This window comes from Lytechinus variegatus, chromosome 3, assembly GCF_018143015.1.
Source record: "Lytechinus variegatus isolate NC3 chromosome 3, Lvar_3.0, whole genome shotgun sequence".
Taxonomy (NCBI): Eukaryota; Metazoa; Echinodermata; class Echinoidea; order Temnopleuroida; family Toxopneustidae; genus Lytechinus; species Lytechinus variegatus.
Window position 1 is genome coordinate 46,462,888 of NC_054742.1, and position 26,363 is coordinate 46,489,250.

The 26,363-nt window shown below is 36.3% G+C and overlaps 2 protein-coding genes across 2 annotated transcripts; both read left to right on the forward strand.

The window, feature by feature from the left end:
• The first annotated feature begins 2,516 nt into the window (after nt 1-2,516).
• On the forward strand, nt 2,517-4,416 carry LOC121412040 (galactosylceramide sulfotransferase-like). The gene is made up of 2 exons (XM_041604951.1): nt 2,517-2,522; nt 3,076-4,416. Exons 1-2 carry the CDS (start codon nt 2,517-2,519, stop codon nt 4,237-4,239), a joined length of 1,170 nt encoding a protein of 389 aa, XP_041460885.1. The 3' UTR covers nt 4,240-4,416.
• Nucleotides 4,417-12,473: 8,057 nt separating this feature from the next.
• LOC121411179 (carbohydrate sulfotransferase 1-like) lies at nt 12,474-21,111 on the forward strand. The gene is made up of 3 exons (XM_041603744.1): nt 12,474-12,552; nt 16,450-16,624; nt 18,609-21,111. The coding sequence occupies exons 2-3, from the start codon at nt 16,528-16,530 to the stop codon at nt 20,009-20,011; spliced, it is 1,500 nt and encodes a 499-aa protein (XP_041459678.1). The 5' UTR covers nt 12,474-12,552; nt 16,450-16,527; the 3' UTR covers nt 20,012-21,111.
• Nucleotides 21,112-26,363: the final 5,252 nt, after the last annotated feature.

Here is a 26,363-nt window from a genome sequence, read left to right on the forward strand (position 1 = left end):
AACTTTTTTTCTTGCCCAAAACACTTAGAAGAGTGCCCTTTCCCCATGACTCAGCGTGAAAACGAGCATTTCTGCGCAAATAGATTTCTGCGAGCTTTACAAAAATTGACAGTACTCACTCTTGTGTAACATTCTGTCAAAACTCTTACTCTCATTGGACAGATGAGACCCAAAACCAAGATTATATATGAAAAAATTACCCACATATTGTTTATTTTTTTTAATTCCCAGGCCCTTTTCAAAGTGTAAGTTTTTTTATACGCACTGTATATATATATATATATATATATATATATATATATATATGTATGTGTGTGTGTGTGTGTGTGTGAGGGTGTGTGCGGGTGTGTATGGGTGTGTGTATTATGGGTACACACACACACATACATACATATTTGGAATAAGGAGCCTTATTTCATTTCCGAACTAGCAAACCTTACATCGTTTTCTGATTAACGAGCCTTCGGAATAAGGAATATTCGTAATAACGAACGTAACCCGTAAAAATGGCTTTAAATTAATAAAATATTTTGGCGAAGAATAAAAATTATTAAAATAAAGTTATTAGAATTTCAATTATTTGATTTGTGACGTCATATGCGAGCAGCTTTTCTACATATGATAAAAAAATAATGAAATGTTATTTTCTTATAAAATTTAAAATGGTTTTTACTGTACCTTCAGTATATCAATACACTGATCGTTTCACACCCGTTTCTAAAAAGAAAACAAGAATATGCACTATGGTAGAAAATAACATAATCTAAGAGGTTTCAAAGCTTAATTTCTGAATTCATGCTTTATGTTATTTGAATCAATTATACCAATTTAAATGCATAAAATACGTATTTGGTTTTAGGTATATAAATAAAACCAATGAACTGCTTATATTTTTTTTAATATTCTGATCAACTGCATATTATTTAAAACAAAATCTATATGAAATTAAAAAATATCTAACATAAAAAGACATTTTAAATAATTAGAAATGTTTCTTTTAATTTGTTTTTAATATTTCTCATGTATATATATTTCTTATTTGTTTTAAATAGAAATTATTGTTAACAGTTTCCAATCATTAACAAAAATAAAAATAATGATAATTTACGTTGAATTTATACATGAAGTCACGTTTTTATAAATGAATCGAAGTTTGCTCATTGTCTGGAAATATGAATGATATGTATCTTTTTATTTGAGGTTCAAACTAATTGAGAGAATAACATTATAACAAATTTGGATTGCAATCCTCTAATTAGAACAAAGGCCAAAGTACGTGTAGTTTCAAATCCTAGCCAATCGTACGATTTCTATGACGTCATAACGAGTAAATATCAGATTCGCCTTTATTCTAATAAGGATAACAGCTCAGTCGCAGATTTGGTATTCGTATGATGATTTGAAATATTACAAAGTAAGATATTCCATGTCTCAATACAAGAATAAAATTCTACTACGTTTTATTCCAAAATCGGGTCGCAGACCAATCATAAGCTGTGCAGTGGCCTTAATTAGTTTACAAGTGTCGTCAAAAGATGTTCACTTGTTTTTAATCTAAGCAATCCACATTATTGATCTAATGAAATATCTGTTGATATTATTAGAAGTAGTTTTTTTTTAGAAATATACTAGTTAATTTTATAGTGCTTACAAAATTATCATACAAATAGCCAACAGTAATTTAGCACACACCTATAGCAAAATATGATCAAAGAACGGAAACATCATATTCCACAACTGCGCATTAAATACATTAATTTTAATGAAATATAAAACCATCATTTATCGCCCTTTTAAAGTAGACTGAGTGTTTGTCAAGAGGGTGGAACGAGTCTGTATTTTTTGTAGTTCAAATACAGACATAAAGCATGTAAAGTGTGACTTGGCAACATAAAAACAGAAAGAGGAAACATGAACTCTATGACTGTTGAGCCTTTTGCAATATTATAATAACATCGATTTCAGACCTACATGTACAAAATTAGGTAAACATGCAGCACCTCAGCCTACACCCGGTAATGTACACACATTAAAAAAAATATGCACATTATCATGATCATGATTATCATGACCCTTTTCCCATATACTGATAACAAAAAAAGTATCAACGACAATGATTATTGTAATTTGTTTAGCGCACTTCATACGTGAAATGAGTGTCTACGAAGTGTTTGTAAAATTAGGGTACATTTCTTGGCAACATAAACGTAAACATTGGTAATACGAAAACAATAACTATGCGCAAAAAGAAGAAGTTAGAGCTGACTTACAAAGTTTTCAGGTGGAATATGTCGTCTTCTAGATCACTTCAAAGTGATGTCATGAGTAAAAAAAGATTTGCATTTGTATAATTAATGTTAAAAGGCTTGCCGTAGGATCGCTCATTCCGCTTGATAAAATATACAAAAATATATTTTTTGACAGAGGCGTAAATCCGTCCCGACCTGTTGGGGATGATATTGAGCTGACAATTAAAAATGTTTGGACATCCCCACAACAAATTTATGTATGGGCATATGGAGGTACATAAAACGTGTACATAATTACATAATACTACCCTATATCACTTCGGGTGACTTATAATTAAATAAATTGACGAACAATAGAGTAAATTTATACATCGTGCAATGTCGGGCATTCTTTTATAATATCTTGCAATAAAATGTCCCTATCCTAATGTAAAAAAGGAAGTAGTATATATCATATCAATTGGGCAATGTATAAGACTTGACGGTGAGAACGTAATAAAATATTCTATTTGTTTTCAATTAAGTCCGTTTTTCAAACTTATATTTGAGAGAGATAAATCAAACTTCAATTATGGTAGTACGTTTGACCAATATTCATCATCTAACACGGCAGATCTAACAATTTTTTATGGACTTCACTTGTCTTAGATGAGCTGATGTATGATTGTCACCATGGCAACCCATGGTTACTAAAGGATAAAATAGATTTTGTCGCATAAAAATTTTAAATCAAACTAAACAGGTCCCCTGATGAAACATTCCCAGATCTTCTAATCCTTTCGCTCTCTCATTGATTTTCTTTTTATTATTCTCATCCCCTCCACAGGCATTTTCGGCACTTTCTTTAATTGGCTTGGTATATATTTGTGTCGTGGTGGATATATACAGACGTGCCATAATTCAACAAGTGGGACCAACCAAAGAACACAGAAGAACCATTCGACAACCTCAACCAGTTCCTCAAAGAAAGTGCAATCCTGTCAGAAGCGCAGTGTTCATAAAAACACATAAAACAGGGAGCACTACCATCAGCACTGTTTTAAACAGATACGGTGAGAGGCACAACTTATCCTTTCTTGCCAACAAACGGGATCCTACAAGAGGACATTTCCGCACTATTCTGGTCAAGAACAAGACGATATTGCCGCCCTTAGGGGTCGCCAATAATGATTTCGTAAACTACAAGAACTACAACTTGATGACATTCCATATATTTTTCTTACCAAATGAGAATAAATTAAAACAGGTAATGAGTCCAGAACCACGATTCTTCACTATTCTTCGGAATCCAGTCAGACAATGGGAGTCAGCATTCTTTTTCTTCAAAGGATATAAGTCAATGAAAGTACCTGGAAAAAATTCATCTCAATATGTCAACAACTTTTTCAAGAAACCAGACACATATTGGGGAAAAAAGTTCAAGAGCATACATCGAAATGGTCAGTGGGTTGATATAATTGGAAGTTCACGGGACATCAACGAAAATATGACTCATGTCGAAGAATTAATCAAAGAACTTGATAAAAAGTTACATTTAGTGCTAATCACCGACTACGTTGATGAGTCGCTGATTCTACTTAAACGTCTCCTCTGTTGGGAGTTTGAGGACTTGTTGTACGTTAAGATGAATCAACGTCCTTCAAATTCAAGTGGATTGATGAGTGAAGACCTGCAAGAGAAGATTAGGCAGTGGAATAAAGCAGATATGATTTTGTATGACCATTTCAATAGAACTCTGTGGAAAAAGATAAATGATATTGGGCCAAACTTTTACAAGGATCTCGTCGTATTCCGAAAGATGTTGGACAATTACAACAAATGGTGCAATGTTACTATGACAGCTAACAAAATAAGGAAAGTACCTGTGGCACAAAACTCATCAGCTATTTGTCAAAGACTTGTAGCAACGCACAAACATTATTTGAAAATAATGTTGGACCGCCAGAACCAGACAGCATTTTCTATGAACACTTCTCAAACTATATCGTAAACCTCTTTACATAAGCAATGATAACAAGATACTGTTGGACAAAATTATTTCGAGTTTAGTTTCCCGAGATTTTTACTCATTATCCATAGCGCTTGCTTTCGTAATATGCTGCAATGGGGGAGGGGGAATTCTGCTCCAAAGCACATTGTTACCTTTTCAATCGATAGTGCCAAATTACCAAGTGGTTTCACGGGCCTAATCACTAGTGGCAGGCCATAAATATTCATTCGAGCCAACCCATTGCTATTTTTTTTATTTTGATATGGCTGATAGACAAAGTGTATGCATATGATTGTCCATCTAACACTGATTCTATTTTTGGTAATTACTGAACTTCCTTTTCCCAAATTGGGAAGAAATATCACCAATTTTGGACTATATTTTCACTGGCGGAAGGATTAGGGCTATTTTGCTGTTTGAGGTGATGAATCTGCTCCCCCCGAAGGTGTCTTCAAACACGCCAATTTATTTTTAAAATGAGCCTGTCGAGGGACACTTTTCTGGTCAGATATGGATTGCCAGATATAAATCCTATCCACTGGTAGTAAACATTCAACCCCCGAATTTCATCCTTATTTTTTATGAATTTTTTAAAGTGCCAATTTAACACATGAGTCTATGGGGAATGAATTAAGCCTGTGAAACCAAGTACAAGATATGCCAATTAAATTGATGCACAGCGCCCTCTTCATTATTCGATCTAGGTAGATTTATTTACAACTCTTTTGTTGTCTGGTTGTTGTGTGCCCTACTTCTAAAAAGGTATAACTTTCCCCTCCACTTTCTTTGCTAATTTTTCTTTAATTTTCTTTTTTAATTTCATTAGAGGTGGGCTATGGGCATGATGGGAGGGGGTGGAAATGGGTGATATTTCAGAATTAAGCTTTGCATATATATGTCCGTCCCGTTTGAGGCTGAGTGTTGTCCTGATCGATGTAACTCAGTGTTTCTTGAGAGAATCGGGTGCTATGCGCCGGTGGTGCAAGAGGATGGTTGTGATGGGGCATGTATTACGGCCCTAAACTGTATATTGCACCTGAACCGCAAATCGCCGTCTAAGCTTGTAAAATATCACAAGGACCGTGTGCGCGTGTGGGGCGTAAACCATAGGTGTGAACACAGAGGGCGGCAAACATAAGTCGCAGTAGGATAGAGGTTAAAGTGTGAGCGAATTAGAACATGGGGACGGTTTCATGAGATTTTCGTCCGACAAGATGTCAGATCTGACAAATTTCCTTAATTATGATTGGGTGCGAGACACTGTTACTATGGTAACTGGGGGATAAAGCAGGACTTGTCGGATAAAACGTCTGATAATCCCCTTCATGATACGCTCCCCATGACGCTGATATCCTTTTTTGAAAAATGTTGTTGGAATACATATTTATTCATCCAAATATTTTACCAGGGTGCCCATTCAACATAAAGTTGGTCTCGCAAGGGGCCCTATTGTTATTGTTTTAGTTTTTTGTTGGTTTTGGACTTTTGGTTATGAAGGGAGTTGGGCAACTTGGGCTGTACAAAGTCTTTTTTTTGGGGGGGGGTATCCCGAACTCTCCCCTAGCAACCTAACTCATTTAGGTATAAGCAAAGGAAAAGGGAAAAAGGAAGAAAATAATGAAAGGGGGGAATTTAAAAAAATCGCTATAAATAATTTTTTGAATTTTCAGTTTATTTTTCAAAAACTGATTACATATCAAAGAAAATGAATTACATATTCTACAACCGTGATAAAGAACGACAGCAAGTTTAATAAATCCTGATCTTAAACAAAAAAAATCAGAACCAAGTAACTCTCTTGTGTTTTCATTTCACTTTCTATAGTTTTAAGAAAAGTGTTCATTAACGCCCCGTATGATCTAACTGTCGTGATCTCCACATCACATCCCTCTCTCTCTCTTTCCATCTGATTCAAATCACGTTCTCTTTCCCCCTCCCCACTCTCAACATACAGCCCCTTCCTTCTCTCTCTTATTTCGCCTCAAATTATTTCTGTTTGATCGACCCAACACGTACCACTCCAGGTTTCACAGGCCTAAATAATTTCGCATAGACCCGTGTGTTAAAGTGGCACTTTACTACCAGTGGGTAGGATTATCTTACAATCCACATCTGAGCAGAAAAGGGTCCGTCGACAGGCTCGTTTTAAAAATAATACGGCATTTGATTATATAGACATCACCTGATGGAACAAATTTACCACCTGAAACAGTAAAATATCCCATATTCTTCCCAGAGTCAAATATAGTTCCAAAGTTGGTGATAATCTTCCCAATTTGGGAAATGGAAGTTCAGTCATGTCAGTAGTTATTATTAAGAGAATCAGTGTTAGATGGACAGTCATATTTATGACCTTTGCCAATCAGCTACATAAACATAAATAAAAAACAGACTCAACAATATTTTGATCCAATCAAACTACTCGATGCGAACATATAAGTTTGTGGAAACTATTTCCAAACCCTCTTTATATATGGTGTATTTTCTTGAAGTCATACCCAAAGCACGCAAACATAACCAATCTTTATTTAAAATTTTTTAATCACGCGCCTTCATATTTTGTTTCATCATAATTATAAGCTTGTTGGTATGTAGGCCTCCGTCTTTACACCCCCCCCCCCCCGTTGAAAGTATTCATTCGCATGATTACAAAAAAGGAGAAAGAACGTAAATTTGATGAAAAAATATCGCTCACCTGACTGACTTCTCTTAGTTCTCTGCCGCATGTTCTCCAACGCCGATCTTCATGTTCAGTAAGGTGTCCTTTGTGACTTGTTGGAATTAATAAAACACTTGTTTCTTTTTATACAGTGATATAAAGAAGCCTTTTTATGTTTGAGGAATATGAATACCTTTCAGATAGTGAAATTTTCTTGTAAGAGACGTCTCCATTCTTGAGTTGGTATTCGTCTTTGTGATTTGAAGCGTACCTTGCAAAAATGATTGTGTCTGGCCATATTCCAGGCTGACAAGTTGTCGGACCCCATTGCCACTCGCTGCATTCCTGAACCATAAGCTACGTTTGCATATCACCTGCTTCTGTTCAGTTATTCAAAATTCCGAACCAAATACTTCTCACAATACCGACAAACGTCTTTCTTGCCTTTGATGCGATGCATGCCACTGGCTTTCATACCCGGCTTCAGCCCCAGCTGCTAAAGGCACTTTGTGCATTCAAGGAATTAATCCTGCTGGGAACCCATTCACCTCACCTGGGTTGTGTGCAGCACAATAATGGGTAAATTTCTTGCTTTAGAAAAACGCGCCAGGCTGGGATTCTAACCCACGTCCCTCTGATCATAGATGAGAGTATTAACCACTAGACCACACTCGCATCTCTACAGAACTTTGTTCCATCAGTCATTATGTAGCCCCCCCCCCCTTATTTATTTTTTCTTAGTTCACTACGCCACCAGTGCATGCCATACATTATGAATGGTACTTGTAGGCTACTCAAATAGATGCAAGTTTCTTTCAGGGATTAAAAATAGCAAGCGTTCCAGTAACATCTGATACATATAAATAAAACATCACGCACAATACTTGGAATCCGATTGGCACAATTTTATAAAAGACAATCAATTTTACTGGAAAAGGATATGCATTGTATATAAAGTGGAACTTTTTTCTAAAACCCTCATTATTATTTTTTTTTAGGTGATGGAGAGGGAAATTTTAAGATCGGAAATGCCAGTTTGGTCAAGGTATGAAAGGACAGTTCTTAAACCCAATTAATTCTAACTCCCAGCACTATCGACATTATAAAAATCGATATTGCTGACATATTTGGGTCACAAAAGCCAGAAAACATGAAAAAAGAGGGGCACTGGTATTTAAATTTTTTCACCTAGAAAATATTTCCAATAGTTGATATGATAATCTTGAAAATATTATCACTGCAAAATTGTTCAAAAAGGTTTAATACCTGGCTTCATTTAACCATTAAAAAAATCTATGTATTAAGTAATGCACGAAGATTATCCACATACTCAGATGTTACTGTAAAATCCTTGCATGATCTTTTTTATTCATCCGTAAACAGGTGTAACTGCTTCATAGTAAATTATGGGATTTGTACAAAAACTTCCTTGGTGTCAATTCTTTATGGAAACTGAAAATATTCTTTATTTTGACTCTTTAAATCAGATTTCGATATGACTTGCCTCAAAAAAGCTATTCCGCGCCAAAATAAAAGCACGTTATGAAAATACACCTAAGATATATAGATAAATGAATGGAGAGGTGAATTTTCTTCTCAGCCTTTCTTTAATCTTTATCCCTTCACTGTAAAAAGGCTGTTAAAATTTCAAGCACGTTGTTTGCGCCCGTCACTGTAACAACTGTTTAAAAAAACAATAAATTTACACAATTACAATAAAGATCTTGTTAGAGTGAAATGCTTAAACAACACGCTATTTTAATTATATTTTTTTTACTTTGTAATTCCAATAATCTCTCCCTCCATTTTACTGTACAGTAAAGGGGGGGGGGGGGGCTAATCAAACTTTCGGGGGCTAATATTCAGTGATTAGGCCTATTGCATATTAGAGTGTGAAATAGCACTGCTCCTCAGCTTTTTATCGATACCCTACTGGTAACTCTTAAAACACTCATGACTCTGCGCGACTCTGGGATGAAACTTGCACGGATGCATTAGCTGCATCAGTTCTTTTAGTCAACAGGATCACTTTGGCTAGATCTGCTAATGAATGCAAAGCTGAAAAAAGTTGCAGTTCCTCCTTGACTGACCAGTTTCCATTTACTTCACCCAAAATTGGGGGGGGGGGGGGAATGGAATCTGGACAAGATCTGTATAAAAAATCAATTAATTCAATCATGCATGGTCAGTGGTACAAATGAAATATCAATAAGAAAGATGAAGAATTGCCATTTCAAACATCCTTACTTCATATTAGCCGCCAACAGAGCTGTCCAGCATGCTATCAGACTGCAGCTTATAACTGAATGCCAACTCCAGTCTGTCCGCAGTTACGTAATGCCTTTACATGCAGATACAATGAAAGGTGAGTCTGTGGACTGCTTCTCATTCATTCGAAGGCATTTTGTACAAAATAATCACCTCACAAATGTTCGAAACGGCCCAAAGGCCCCAAACAGCCTCAAAACTCGTAGCTGTAAGGTCCATGACCTTATTCTATTCAGAGTCACAGAATGTGGTCATTAATTTTGTGAGTGATTTTTTTTTAGGAAATCGGTAGCAATAAAATCCGTGTACAGATAAACTTTGAGAATGAATAATCTAATCTGGATACCCACCTGGAAGACGCGTTGTTCCGCGATGGTGAAATCACAGACTCATCTGGAAGGAATGGGATTCGAATCACAAAGTCAGAAATGATAAACGCCACCGTCATCATATTGAGCTAATGCTGCTGTCACATTTTTTTTTTTTTACGGCGGCCGCGCGGCGAGTCAAAAACAGCCGTTTTATTCATTTTCATTCAACCCACCCATACGTAGCTGGTACAAAAAAAATAATAATAAACGGCTGTTTTAGACTGGCAGTACGACCTGCCTTAGGGGAAATGTGACTACGCCATGAATGAGAAACGGAGGGGATTTGAGCTCTGCAATTGGTTGCCCCGGTGGAAAAGGTTGGTATTTTGGCGCTTCGAGTACGTGGATAGCTGCGCAACGCGGATGACATAACAGAATAATAAAGGCCTCGTAGTAGTACCATAGAGCTATCACAGAATAATAGCTCTATGGTATTTCAGTAGTTGATTGTAATTATTTCTTTATTTCAAAGAAAAGCAGAATACAAATAAACGAAGTGAAACAATAAAGAGTAACAAGCGAAACCAGGTCCATGAACCTTTACTGGTTCAAGGCAGGTTAACATGTACATAAAAAGTAAATATTGCAAAGGCATAACATATTGATTGCGAACAAAAATCAATCATAGAATAAAACTAAGTAGGTGAATTTGCATTAATCATTAAAAAATAGCTTTATATCATGTAAATAGAGACTTGCTTACATGAGCAAAGGCACAAAGAAAAAAAATGTAGTAGTAGTAGTAGTGGTAGTAGTAGTGGCAGCAGCAGCAGCAGCAGTAGTAGTAGTAGTAGTGGTGGTAGTAGTAGTAGATGTAGTAGTAGTAGTAAAAGAAGAAGTAGTAGTAGTAGGAGTAGTAGGAATAGCCGAGTAGGAATTGTAGGAGTAGTAGTAGTAGTAGAAGTAGTAGTAGTAGTAGCAGTAGTAGGAGGAGGAGTAGTAGTAGATGTAGTAGTAGAAGTACTAATAAAGGCAGATCCAGTAAGGGTAATGATAATCGGGGGCCGCAGGGGCTGACCATGTAAACATCAAAATCCGATTGTAATATTCTACATTTTTGTAACATGTTTATTGAAAAAGTGGAGGGGGGTGGCTGAATTTGATGATTATTTATTCATGAAATTGTTCCTCTAACATCCATATAGCAAGAAGTGAACAAGAGAATAACATTTAAAATGTCCCTTGATCAACAAAACGTTTATACGCACACACTGGTCTGTATGCAAATGAGGGGACTGGTGACGTCACCCACTCACTATTTTTTCTACTATATGAAATATTCCAATTTTCCTTCCTTGTCATGTGAAAAATCTCCCTGAACGTTTGTCTGCATTGAAAAAAAAAATTATTGTATAATTCAAACAATACAAAAAAAGGAAATAGTGAGTGAGGGACATCGACAATTTCATTTGCATGCTGCTGAATTGTGCATATAACATTAAGCTGTAAAATGTCATATCTTTCTTATTCCACATCAGATTTTGATGAAGTTTTCAGCATTACGCTTTTTAGATTTTTAACTTTTGATTAAATCCAACATTTTTTGTGCGGCGGAGTTGACCTGTAATTTTACCAAGTTTGCAAACTGATTGGCGTAACAGGTAATAATGCCAGCCTTAAATAGCACGAACAGGAAAATTGTTCTGATACTGTGTAATGTGAACAGGGGAATCCGAAATTTAATATCTCCTTTGGCGTCAAATTAATAGAAGTGACTTTTTAATATCCGAGCAAAGGGGTCTTCGAGCTAATCATTGTACACCACAAAAAAACCTAAAAGAGTCCACTAACACTCAAGTCATAAACAGTTTTCCAAAAAGACGTCGACTACGCCTGGCACACGGGACTTTTTTCCGACATTTTTTTCACACTGGTGTGTATTATACTGCTATAGTAGTCCGTGTTGAGCATGCCCCCTCCCTTCTGCATCAGGGGGGGGGGGGCAGTCAAATGCATTGCTGTACACATGCGTGACCAAATTATTTCCAAACACCCCCTAAACGAGTTTTTCTCTGTGTGCAAAATAACCCCCTAAACAAGATTTTAGCGGGCTTCATTTACACATTTTGGCCGGCCCTAAACAAGTAGTCGCTCGATTATGACCCCAAACAAGTTTTGCTACTTGCGAATAATAAGTTTTAAAGAGGCAAAACTTCATACATGGGTATTGCATGCCTCCCCCCCCCCCCTCGTGCAGTTAGGGTTAAAATACTACAGTGGGGAAGAACCCGAACACTTCTCAGAAACGAGGAGGAAAAAGCCCCGGTGAAAAAACATACCCGACACCCGTTTGGCTTGTCTTAAAAAAAAAAAGCTTTTGAAAAAAATACCCTAAATACGATTGACCCCGCGGGTTGACCTTTGACCAGTCTTTCAAAACCACCCTTTTTTGAAAATCGGTGTTTTTGATACCTCTAACGAGTGCACGCGCGGCCCTCGTCCAAAACTGGAAAAACCCACCTCTTCAAACGCGCTTTTTTTAGGGGGGGGGGCACGCATGTGTACAGCAGTATTGCACATCTTCAAAAACATTTTGTCTAAACAGTTGTTTCATGGAGCTATTACAGTAATAGATCTATGGTTGTTTTATTGTTCCCGGTTCGTATGCATAATTGTCTTCATACGAAAGAATACTTTCTTTAAGTCAACAAACAGCATTATTTTGGTTTCGGTGGCACATGCCTCGATTCTCTTGTCAGCCTCTGACGTAATCATCGCATTATACGCCACTGCATCAACTGCACTGCGACAGCAGCAGACCGAAGGCGACGGACGACGAAACATGGAAAGGCTCTACTCTAGCTTGCACCTGTAGAACATACTGCATCTTCAACCCAGAAATGATTGATGTCTTACAATGTATCATGGACGACTGTTGAAAAAAACTTGAAGATATGTCGAAGGTTTAACATCTTTGATTCGGGGAATATCGGCAAATGATTGTACTGTACCAGGCATTAAGGGAAAACGGACAGAACAGAAAGAGCTAGAAATGATGTTATCATCCGAATTGCGGTGAGTTTTTTTTTCTGGTCGAATTAATTTTTCACCATGATACATTATCATCAGTCTTGAACTTGTAATATTCGAAAATATTATTTAACATTCGTTAATAGATCTATGGGTCGCTGTGCCCTTCCGTCCTTTCTTAGGACAATACAATCCCCAAATGATCATCAAACACATTTGTCTCTAACATCGTATGGTATACTCACAAAGATACATGGCATATGCCCCAATATTTTATTGCTTGCACATACATAATTATATAGCCAATAAACTTAAACTCGGAAAGATGTATGGGTACTTGTTATACAGTGGATAGAACCAGTCACTGAATAATACACTCGCTTTAAATCGATTCACAGAGCTGAGCGTAGTTAAAGCAGACGTATTACATAACGACCTTCATTATTTTCGCTTTTAGCGCTCAACATACAGCACAATGGTTCAAGTGTTGGTATTGGATAAAAAAAACCAAACCCGCGTGATGACGCATATGCTATTCTGATAAGCTGCCTTCGGATTAAAATTTAATCTTAATTAAACCGTTGTAGATAATATCAATCAAGGAATAAACGAGACCATATGGATAAACTACACAGCATTCACTGGGATATTATACAGATATTGCCTACCTAGAGTTTGAATATAACATTTCCTCTCCCCGACGGAGTTATATTTTTCCCAAGGGATTATATTTTGCCCGAAGCGCGCAGCGCTGAGGGAAAATATTATCCCGAGGGAAAAATATAGCTTCGGAGGGGAGTTGAAATGTTATTTATTAAAACGATAGACCAGGCAATATCTGTTATATTATATAGTCTATGTGGATTCGCCATCAGAAATTGCATTCATCATCTGGCTCAAACCCGAAATTCTTGCTACAGCTCTGATCCATCTACGTCATAATAGATATTTTTTGGAAAATACATCAAGCGCGTTCTTCATGCAATCGACGCGTTAACATTAGCGCGTACATCATATAAACTACCTTGTTACGCAACTTGTATGCAACGAGTGACGTCACCTTAGTGAATATAACGCCGCAATTGAAAATACAACGCAGTATATTCCCTAAAGTGACGTCAAAACCTAGAATATAACAAATGCGATCCTCGCAGCTATGGTCACGTGATGGCGTATTGACCTATCACTGATTCGAATCTACATGACCTATGTAGTATAATGTTATATGTTACATTTACTCATTCTACCTATCCAATATTAAAGCCATATACGCTACATGTACAAGATGTGAAGTACCAATTATCTTGAGCGTTTCGTGTTAATCCTCGGGAACACACGACATTTGTAAAATGGTTACAGTTGTTTTTCTATTTGTATTAAATATTAAATCCTTATTCAAAGTTTTTTAAACTGTACTTGACATATTGACAATTCTAAACTATTGCGAATGCGCATTCCCTAAAAGGATAATATTTTTTTCACAACAAATCAGTCGAAAATGATCATAGTCGCCAGTGACATATTAATTAAAAATCATTAATTTGAATAAAGGATTCAATGTTTAATACAAAGAGAAAAAAAAACAGCCGAACGCTGATAATTTCATCAAAATCTGATGAATAATAAAAAAGACGTGACATTTTAAATTTCACGCTTAATTTTGCAAAATAGTCATATGAACATTCGTATCGATCAGGGAACCGATGTCATCCGCTCACTTTTTCTTTTTTATTTTTTTATATAAAACACGCATATATTTTTATGAATTTCAGTATTTTTATATATTCCACATCATAATTGATATAGAGCATACCCGTGTATGTGTTATATTCACTGTAATAGACTCATTAAATACAGTGCGTATAAAAAACTGGACATATTTGAAAAGTATATAAAATTTTTGTTTTAAATCGCAATGTCTATATTTTGGTGTTAATAGGTGCTCTAAGGTCTTATCGTTTAAATGCTATTAAAAAAGTAGTTTCGTTCATGCTTGAGCGAACTAGGAATTTTTTGTCTGGGGTTAAAAGGGAGGCTTGCGCCAAAATGGCCTAAAATTATAAATATGATGATCGGTCTTCTTGCTAATAAGCAGACTTCCTCTTAACATTTTCATTATCTTTGCCATAATTTTCAAATCATGCGGTCAAAATTCGTTTTCAGATCTATTTATTTGCTTGAATTGTTCTGTTGTTGTTTTCTTTTGATATGCTCTCTGTTAGCTTTAAATATTCCTTCTTCAAGCTAAAACAACTTTGTTTCAACCGAAGTATGGGAGAGCGTGATTTTATTTTTCAAATCCTTTCATTGTGTGCCCCAAAGGTTAAGGTGCCTTTTGAATAGTGCCACACAGATTGACGGGGGCTTGGGATGCCCCCTCCCCCCCGAATTAAAAAAAAAATATGACCAAGAAAAAAAGGGAACAGGAAATAAAAGGAAAGATAGAAAGTAAAATATGATATTATTTTCTGAATATTATGTCAAAATCTATCACAAAATTTGGTATTGTGATAAAAAATATTTGCGTGCTCACTTCGCTCGCTCACAACTTTTTAATACATTTTACCTGATCTGCCATATCTAGCTCATTCAAAATTGACTCAATACACCATTGTCATTGAAAGACATGAATCCCTTCCTGTGTTTCCTTTCAAGCAAGTAAACTTGGTCAAGGAATCAACGATCCCTTGAAAAATAGATTCATGTCCTTTAAAGGTACATAATATAATTTGCTTCACATAATAAAAGGATTTGAATAATCACAAGTTTTCCCAATTAATAATGCAAATCTTCTTGCTTGGGTTGACCAAAATCTTCTCTTCTCAGTTACTATTATGAAGGAAAATTAAATGGTAAGTTTAAATGAAAAAAAAATTCAAGTAAATAAATAAATTTGTAAATAAAATTTGACAGCATAATTCGAAAATTGTGGCACAGATAATGAATAGGTCAAGAGGAAGTCTCCTGATTATCAAGAAGTCTGATCATCGTATCACTCATATTCTGCAATTCTGGCGCAAGCCTCTTTTTGAACCCCCAACAAAAACGTCCCGTGTTCGCTCAAGCATGAACAAAATTTATGTTTTTTAAGTGCATTTAAAAGATAAGACCTTAGAGCATCTATTTACACCAAAATATAGACATCATGATTTGAAACAAAAAATTTTATAGACTTCAAATCTGTCCCGTTTTTTTATACGCACTGTAGACTAGACAATCACTGAAAACCGGCTGGTTTCAAAGGAAATCATAGACTCTCTCTTCTTCTCTCTCTCTATATATTTCTTTTTCTTTACCCTCTCTCATCCGCCTCGCTCCCTCTCCCTCTCTCTCATGGGAGAAAGTATTAGGAATACCTACTTCATCAATTTACAAATATCCTTTGCAAACATCCACTGATGCAATATTATTTTGGTTCATGTAGGAACTCTTTTAAAATACTACAAAATAAATTGCAAATGACATGGGAGTTTTAATATGTCCAGGCGATAGCAAATGCAACTTTCAATCGATGAATTGATCTGGTGGAAAGGAAATAGTGTTTCCGGTCGTCGAAGGATCGGCATCCGGATATGAATTGTTCGCTTAGCAATCGCACCTGTTTTGGAGTAAACGTATGATTATGATTATTATTAAGGACGAATGATGTCGCAAAATTATACAAGTACATACATACATGCATACATACTTATATACATATATATATATGCTATATATGTATATGTATATATATATATATATATATATGTATATATATATATATATATATATATATATATATATATATATATATATATATATATATATATATATATATAGCACTTTGCATTTTGTTTGAATAGAAAGTATTGCGTATATAAACGTACACCATGCATCTTCTCCATCGAGGTCGATATAATATATGTAAAAATATCATTCATTATCTTTTCGATTTTTCAACAGGAGCGAGTTCCATGATTTTGATTAAAATGGAATCTACTGTAAACGCGTCTTACTACAGCACCATCTACCTACCAAACAATGAATACTACAAAGTCAGTAAGCTTCAGGTCGTTCTTGTCTCTCATCTTCGTCGTTTGTCTCCTCATCGTTTTGTACATTTTTCTGTTTGAAACAGGTATGGAAAAAACCCTGGTGCATTACTTAATATCGAGTATCAGTTATGAAAATCAATTATAAATTCGGAGGTTTTCTGAGGATTTTCACAGAATCCTGCCGCCACATTCGGTCTCAATGCAGCAAGGGACAACAATAATTTTGTGGATTTTCGAAATGACAAGGGGAGAGGGTGAGCCTCAACCGCTAGATCCGATCGTAACCTTAAGGGACTTTCACAATTGCCCTTGCAATCGTTTGCGATCATTTGGTCACAATATGAACCCCTCAAAAAAAGTTTTGCAACTCAGTTTTGGGGGATAATATCTTTTTGGTTAATGAAGTATAAAAGATGAAACTTGTATTATTAGAAAGCTGAATTGTTCTTCTTTACAATGGCATGCCATTTGCTGTGATTATGTAATCATGGAATATGAAATCACCCTGAACGTTGAGAAAAGTCAGAAGTGAAATGTTGCAAAATGCATTGATTTCTAACAAGAGTCTCCATTTCTATAGAATTTCCACCATGCAGGTGACAGTGAATGCACTCGGTCCATCCTCGAAACAACTGGAAATTCGCTATTGGAAACATTTCATTTCTAACATTGCTGCGTATTATCATGTCTGTGTATTTCATGATAACACTATCATTACAAATGACACATGATTGTAAAGAAGAATAATCATGCTTTCTAAAGATATCACTTTTGCACATGATGATGGCACATTAAGAAATTTATCAGCACTCAAACTTTCAGTTTGAGTTGCAGAACTCAAACATGACATGACAACGAATGTTGCCACATTTCATTTTTTACATTGCTGCATATTTATCATGTCTGTGTATTTCATAACATTAGCATTACAAATGACACATGATCATTAAGAGGAATAATCATGCTTTCTAATGATACAGTCCTCTTTTACATATGATGATGGCACACTAAGGAATTTATTAGCACTCAAACCTGAGTTGCAGAACTTTTTTGAGGGGTTTATGTTGCACACAATTGCAACGGCTGTAAGCAGTCACACCACCAATTGTAAAAGAGGCTTTATGCATAGCCTGTACGAATAGACAATTTCCACCCCTCCTTTTGCATGTTTTGGCATTTGTATTTCGCGGGTAAATTCTCCAAACTGACCAGGAGGAAACGTACCTCGATTCGTTTTCATTAGGAATTAAAATTCGTCTTCTTAAACCCGTTATTATTGCTATTATCTTACTCCAAATAACTCAAAATCTGTTACACAATTCAAGTCTAATATTGATCTTTGAATTCTAATGATAGTTAAATTCAAAATACATGATAAAGTAGTTTCTAAAAATGAAGAGCTGAGTTCCAAAAGGGGTCAGATCCATTTTTCGTCAAAGTTGATGTTTTTGTCTCAATGTATAGACTTTTAGTAGCTCTACAAGATGATACCAAAGAAAAGTTGAATTGTTTATGAATTTTATTGTTTGTCTCATGAAACCTATACCAAAGAAAATTTGAAATTCAGATTAAAATGTGAGTAAAAGTGGCACAAAATCACTTTTATTATTAAAAAAGGAATTGGATTAATATCAGTTTGCTTGCAAAAGGTGTTAGATCCACAATGATAATAAGAAAAAATATATAAAAAAATTGAAGGCAGGTAGATTTATTTTATACCCACTTTTATATTTACATGATATAAGGTAGTACATCATGACAATTAAGTTTCTCATAAGAATATTGCAATATGGGAGAATGAAAAAACATGATTTTTCTCAGAATGGTCCAAAGTGGATCGAGCCCTTTTGCGACCAATTTCTTCAAAGAGAAATGCTGAAATAAACAATTTCTTGTTCCAAATATAAACCGAAACCACGTTTGGAGCCGTGGTCTTTGATATTCAATACTTGTCAAAGTCGAATAGATTACGTTAGAGAGGAACAAATTTTCCCTCGCTTCTCAATATTGATTTATATTCTTGAGTATGTGTTTCAGCATTAAAGTGATTATACATTTCATTCACAGGTAAATATCCCGTTCTGCAGAGACACAGGGAGACGGAATCTCGAAGACTCCTGAGCATATATGCAACAAATCAATCACAATTGGTTAGTGAGTCTAACATCAATTCATCAGACGATGACTGGCTCAACGAGATATTACAAATTATGTCTGAAAATGAAGATTATTTATCTGAAGGAGCCTGGTTGAAAACCACAGAATTCCCAACTCAAACCACATCTAAACCTGATCAAATTGATCGTCGGCAGTACCACAAACCAATCTTCGTCCCAGCCAGCAAAGCGGAAAAAACGCATGATACATTATCTGGCAACACTTCTCGTGTCCAAGTAGTAATCCTTACCTCTAAACGATCCGGTTCGTCCTTTCTTGGGGAGTTATTCAACGCTAACCCGTATGTGTTTTACGTATACGAACCTCTATACGTGCCGATGGAAGATGTTTATACTCATAACTTGGCTGGTGATTGGTTCACAAAGATTTCGGACAATGTTTGGAACCACACATTGAGGTGCAATTTTTCAACCAAGTATCCTCCCGATCATTCCTGGTTAAAACGCGGAGACGCCTCGTTTGATTCCTGCAAGTCCAATGCAGCGATCAAAAGGTCCAGTTTGCTATGTCCAGTGCCGAGGATACCTCTACAGAAGATAGGACCTGTCGTTTCTGGCCTGTGCCACGATCGCCCTTATACAGTTCTCAAGACAATTCGGGTCCAGAGTATCTTAGAACTGAAGAAATTTATTGAGGACCCGGGCTTAAATATCAAGATTCTCCACCTGGTCAGAGATCCAAGGGCTGTCATGAGCTCAAGATGGAATTTGAAGGAGTCAAATAAAGATCTTTTTCGACGGAAGGGTCCTGGAGCGGACGAGGTCTTAGACTTGTGCGACCACATGCAGCAGAATATAGAACTCGGTTCCAGTACCCCCGACTGGTTGAAAGATAGGTACATACGAGTTCGAATGGAAGACATAGCCCAAGATCCCATTGACGAGACAAAACGACTGTATGATAAGCTTGGAATGCGGTTACACGACGACGTTTTGTCTTGGATAAAAGAGAACACTCACGGATCGACAGATGGTAGTGAAACATTCAATCCCTATTCTAGGACCCGTGACACTAAAAAGGTGGTTAACTCTTGGAAAAGTAAACTGTCTGTACCATCGATTCAACGAATCGAATCATCATGTTGGAAATTGATGAACGCTTTATCCTACGAACGTTTTTCATTAAAAGACAGAACTATATATAAGAAACCAGACGAGAAAAATAACGGCCTACACATTCAAAGGTCATCTAATGTCATTCGGAGCAGGAAACAATTTCCATCAGAAAGGCACAAACTTTCAAGATTTCAGAGAAATCAATATGTGGGAAAGCCTAACAATACTCACAGATAGACATAACTGCAATTATCTCGGCAAGATAGGGTTTGATACTGGTACAATTGTAGTAAATGTTTGGCAAATAAGTTTTCACTTTCAGAATCCGCAGTTTGTCCATTTTACGTGACCCTCTGGAAGATCCCAGCCATGCGACCGGACCCAAAAAGTGAAATTGACAGATCATATATCAATCGAAAATTTATAAATTTCAAAACACAGTGATGCAAGGTTTATGCATTATCAGCGGTTCCCATTTGAGTATTTTGCTAAAGAATAGATCCGCGACGTCATTTTGTGTTAAAAACGATGTGGCACCATTATGTTTGTAAACGGAAAAAACTGATCGATGTTCATAACCTTTGTAAAAAAAAACATCGAAAGTACATATTCGTTTAAGCTTGAATGGATGGAATTTATAGCTTTGGACTAGTTTTTGCCATGTTTCATTTACCGTTGCGCAGCTATTCAACTCTGCATTGAGATTACATTTTCCTGCCATAGCCAATTAGGTCAAGTAAGAGCCAAACAAAGAAATCACACAAAAATAGTGAAGAGTTGTAGGTTTCATTCCATTTGAGCACTGAATGATTGTTAGTACCGTTTTCAATGGAAAAATTCGAATTCATAATCTGGAAATTCGAAAAATAATCTTACTGCGTACAAAATGATGTAATCACGTTAACCATTTTGACACATTGTGACGGCATGTAGATCAGGACGTTACTAGATCCTATTGTCAAACCCATTAATTTGAGCTTCTCTTAAGCAAGATACTCAGCTGGCAAGCGGAGAATGTGCACAAAACTTACAGCTTATGTAGATCCCCATAATGTCTATTTCACTTATAGCTCTGATCTGGACCTTTAAATCATAGTTACACTGTAGAGCCCACTTTCAATTTTTACGGATTTTATTTAGACCATGTGCAATATCGACATCACCTTGAGCAGTTAGACAATCAGTGTTTTTGTGTGTTTGTGATTAATCCTATCGTTTTATTCATTTTTGCATGTATATCATATCTACTTCATAATGTTGCTATCAGTGGCGTACCGTGGGTCACGGCATTGGTGGGGCACCATCAAAAATTTTGAGTCACCTAGTGAGCGCGCGAAGCGCGCTCAGTTGCCAGGTATACTGACCTAAAAGAGACATTTTAAGGACAGTGTCATTAAAGGGGTATGTATCTCACTGACCAAATAATGCGAGCGCGAAGCGCGAGCTGAAATTTTTTGTTATCATGTTACATACCTGTCTCGCTAAACAAACAATACGAGCGCGAAGCACAAGCTACAATGTTGGTGTACATTGACCCCAAACAGGGACATTTTGAGGACTATACTTTAGTAATCAATTAAGAGTATACATATCTCACGATATTCATCTAATGATAGTGCCAAGCGCTTGCTGATTTTGTTAGAATTATGTCTAAACACAGGAAGCACTTGTAGTCATTGTAATCATGATTAACATATGCATCTCATTAATCAAATATTGCGAGCGCAAAGAGCGAGGTGAAATTTAGGAAATTCAAACAGGAAGAGGGGCATTCTAAGGCTTGTTTGTAGGAATTCACTCAAGCTATACTTACTTCACTGAACAAATGATTCGCGCTCGCTGAACATTTTTGATATTCAGATCAGAAAGAGCGATATTTTGAGGACTATTTTTTAAGGAATTCATTATCATACAAGAGTATACATATTTCACTTTAGTCATCTCATGCGAGTGCCGAGCGCTTGCTGATTTGATTAGAATTAGATTTAAACACATGAAGCTCTTTTCGTAGTCATTGTAATCATGATTGTCATACGCATCTCACGAATGAAATATTGCGAGCGCGAAGCGCAAGCTGAAAATAAAGGAATTCAAACCTGAAGAGGGGCATTCTAAGGCTTGTTTGTAGGAATTCACTAAGACCATACGTACTTCGCTAACCAAATGAAGCGAGCGCGAAGCGCGAGCTGAAAATTTTTGATATACAGATCAGAAAAGCGAGCTGACATATCTCACCAATCCTTTAATGCGAGCGTAAGCACGGACAGTAAATGTTTTATATTAAGACCTTAAAACGGGGCGATCACTTATCCACTACTTTTAAGTAGTCATGAAAAAGAATGTCACTTCATAAAACAATAACTCGAAGTGCGAGGAAACATATTTGGTGTATATTGACTTGATTTGACAACGTCACGTCCCTCAAATACACTTGAAAACTATAGTATTCCGGAAAAAAAATATTTGATCTATTATATCTAGTTAAACAGACAATGCGAGCACCAGGAACAATGAAGATATAGGCCCTGAGCAAATTATGTTTCATAAAGTTATGAAAACAAAAGTTTATTCGTCATATACAGTAATATAACATAGTTATAATATAATATAAAATAATTTCTTCTTTCCCACTACGTTTCTCTTCCTTTCTCCCTACTTTTCTCCGTTTTTTTTTTGGCAAGCCGATGGGGGGGGGCACATGCCCCCATACCCCCCCCCCCCGTAGTTACACCACTGGTTGCTATTCCTTTAGACTACTTTAAAGTTGAATATCCAATAAAAGACAACCTCTTGCACAAATTTATAATGATAGATTGATGTGTGAATTCCGCAAAGTAATTTCGAATTGTCATTTGTTTTATGAATCTGAGCATGAGTAAAATAAAATGGTTAATAGCTGGCCAATAAAGAATATTTTCTGGTAGATTAAACGCTAAGTCTAGTAGTCGGAAATAGGTGTTCCCGTTTACGGTCGAAGAATACTTTTTAGCTGAAATTTTGTATTGCTTGAAGTGTCTCATTAATAAAACATCCAAATCGTTTCCAAAGGGTTCGAAATCACAAGGCTGGTGGCCATCTTTAAAGCTTATTAAAACAACAATAACAAAACTAAAAGCCATATTATTTTCATTTTCTGTGAACAAGAAAAAGAATGAATACATTTTTACAGTATGATTTTGATAGTGCAAACTATTATCCGGATAGTCCATGTGGTATTATTTAAAGAAAAATTAGAATTTATGCAACAAATTCGCATTTACTTTCAACATGACAATTTATGCAAGAAATGTCAATGCTTTTGGTACCCCCCCCCCCCCACTGCATTTGCATTGGTATGATTTACGGACTCAAACTTATTGATGTATGTTATTCAAACTATGTTATTATATTAACTTTGATGAGTTTGATTGGTCTTGTTTCGCCTATGTTAATGTGACTGCCTCTTATAGATGAACTGTGCGTAGCATAGAAAAGTGAACGGTCTACTGCAGGAACTAAATGGAACCACGACTTTCAAAATCTCTTTGCAATGTAATTTATTATCGTAAGAGGATTGAAAAAATACCAGTGGCTTTACTATGTAGCAAAATAGTTTTCCCCGCATTGAAGGCATCGAAAGTCAATATTTTGTCAAATATCTGAAAGTTGTGGAATGCCTTTGACCATGTTGACAGGATTCCGTGGGTGACCTGGGGAGCGTTTCATCAACATTTTCATCCGACAAGTTGTCAGGTCTGACAACTTTCCTTGATTATGATTGGCTGAGAGGCACTGTTACCATAGTAACTGTCGGATAAAACAGTACTTGTCGGATAAAACGTCTGACAAGTCCTTTCATGAAACGCTCCCCTGAAAGCATCCGACAAAACTAGTAGAAAATCCATTTCATATTTTTACAAAATACATTGTGTTAATCACTTTATCGCTATGGCGCTTCTTCAATGAAAGAGGGGACGTGCAATATTTACTGCAATTTTTATCAAACATGGTGTTCTCTGTTTCTTTTCATGCATGGCTCTTTCTAATTGCAAATAATATTTCATTTACATATAGATGAACTTAATTTGATACGATAATTCAATTACAAAGTTTAAAATAATGGATGTAAATATCTGTAACATTGAATCGAAATGAATAATGTAATCAATAAACTGATTATCTAGTAAATTAATTCCATCGTGTACATGCTCCGTCTGTAAATCTACTGCGCATGAAGGAGAAATCCCCCAGTCTAACTTATTTCCGTTTGTTTTTACTGCCCATGCATGAGGTTTTTTTTTAGCTCCCCCTAGGTGATGTCCAGAAAAAAGATATGCACGTGAAATGATTAAACAAAAACAAAATTAAATACAGAAATATATCTGATCAGTGATTTCTAGAGACGCAACTGCATAAAAAAAATCAACTACACGATCAAGCCTTTCACGTGTACTGTGAAGTTAATATTGAACGTTGTGACTGTTTTCTAATCGGCCGTGCAGAATCAGTCGTGTTTTGTTGTTGTTTAGTTTGCATTATTTTTGGACGTGATTTTCGTGCGTAGTGTTGGTATCTGAAACCATATTTTGTGTAATCCTCATAATGTGCGTCCATGGCTATCAAAGCGTTTCTTTCGGTCTTCATGTTCTTTGAAACGTTTAGGGGTGTTTTTCTTCGTTTTTCATACTTTGCCATACCTTCAAGGAAAATTTATTCTATTCACAAAAAAGTGATTAACGAAGTAACACACCGTCTCTCTTTACCCATGTTTTATATTTTTTCTCAAATAATCCCTTTTTAACCCTTCGTTTTCCATTTTGTAATTCTCACATTCTTGAAAAACAAGACTTTGACATTCATTTCACATTAGATTAATTATATCAAAAAGTACTATACTGTAAACCTGTCAACTGAACATAATGACATTTCACAAGAATATAATCAACTTGATTAAAGTGAGAAATATCAATCACGCATGACACCCAGATGTTAAGAAAATCATCTCGTCATGTCTACAATCCTTGGAAAAGAAGGTGAGATGCCAAGATCTCGGATCTCGTCATGTCTACATCCTTTTGGAAACATGATCATCGGATCTTGTAATGTCTATATCCTGTGGGAGATATGATCAGATGACAAGATATCGGATCTTGTCATGTCTATCATGTGGGAGATATATTCAGATGACAAGATGTCGGATCTTGTCATATCTGCATGTTGGAAAAAAAGTGATGATCAGATGACGTGAACTTCAATAGATCTCGCCATGTCTACATCCCGTTGGAGAGATGGTCAGAAGTCAAGATCTTGGATGTCGTCATGTGTACAACCCACGTGAGAGATGGTCAGATGACATGATCTCCAGTCATGACTTCATTTTTAGAAGAGATGAACAGATGACATGATCGTGGATCAAAGATCTGGTTACTAGTATCTGATCATCTCTCCCACGGGATCTAGACATGACGAGATCCAAGATCTTGTCATCCTATCAATGGAGAGGGAGAGATATTGCTCTTTCCATTTTACTCCGTCCGAACTCTTCAATAAATCAGTCACACAGTGTAGATATTCAGATTCTTTCCAAATGCAACACACAGTGCACACAAAGCTATAGGGAAATTACTTTTAATGAATAAAGATAAAATAAGGACTGCCTGGAGAAAACCTCTAAAAATGAAATTGTAAGATACCTTACAGAAGTCTCACATTATAATACGCGTTCATGCCAGAATGGAAAAAAATACATAACATTGTAAACATCTTCCATAAAGATTTGTAATATAGGCCTATTCCACACTTTGCTTTTTAAATGAAAGGAGAGCATTCATAATAATCAGATAGTAAACTTTCTTTTATTGGATCTCTTCGTCACGAAGACAGCCTCCACATTTGACATTGTGACATTACATCAGGCCAAATCAATGCCCCAAAGGGGGGGGGGGAGGATTCCCATATATGCTTTTCACACTGCACTTTTTTTCCTTAATTGGTGGGGCTAAGGGGGGGGGGGGGGTCTTAGCCCCACCAATCCCCACCAATTTCCCGGGGTTAAGCATAGCCCACTTCGTTTTCACACTACGTTTTAGCAAAGTGGGCTAGCACGGTAAATAGTTAGGTACTATCTGGCCCTGCAAAAAAGCAGGGTTAGCCGGCTTATTGTGGTGCTAGCACCACAATTGCGGTGCTTAGAGATGCAGTGTGAAAACGAAACAGAGCTAAGGAAAGTAGGGCTAAGCATTAGCCAATCACAGAAGTCGATTTGCACGTTAATCACGCTCTGTATGGTAAAATCATCAATATTCATGAGCTGAGGGATAGTCCGGGGTTAAGGCATTAACCCCGGCTGATCAGATAGTATGGGGTTAAGAAAGGCAGTGTGAATCGAAAAAAAAGATAGTATGGGGTTAAGGATAGTCCGGGGTTAAGGATAGTATGGGGTTAAGAAAATGCAGTGTGAAAAGCATATTAGTTATGTATAGGCCGCGTACATTATACGAGTTGATCCGTCAAACAAGGGTCCATGGCCAAACGGTTTTTCATCGCAAGAATGAGTCATTTCCATGGATATAATGATATCTGCAACTTTTTTCCCCTTATTAACCCCAAA

Coding starts and splice junctions, on each gene's coding strand:
- LOC121411179 (XM_041603744.1), top strand. CDS start 16,528: ATGAATACTACAAAGTCAGTAAGCTTCAGGTCGTTCTTGTCTCTCATC. Junction 16,625..18,608: donor CATTTTTCTGTTTGAAACAG/GTATGGAAAAAA, acceptor TTTCATTCACAG/GTAAATATCCCGTTCTGCAG.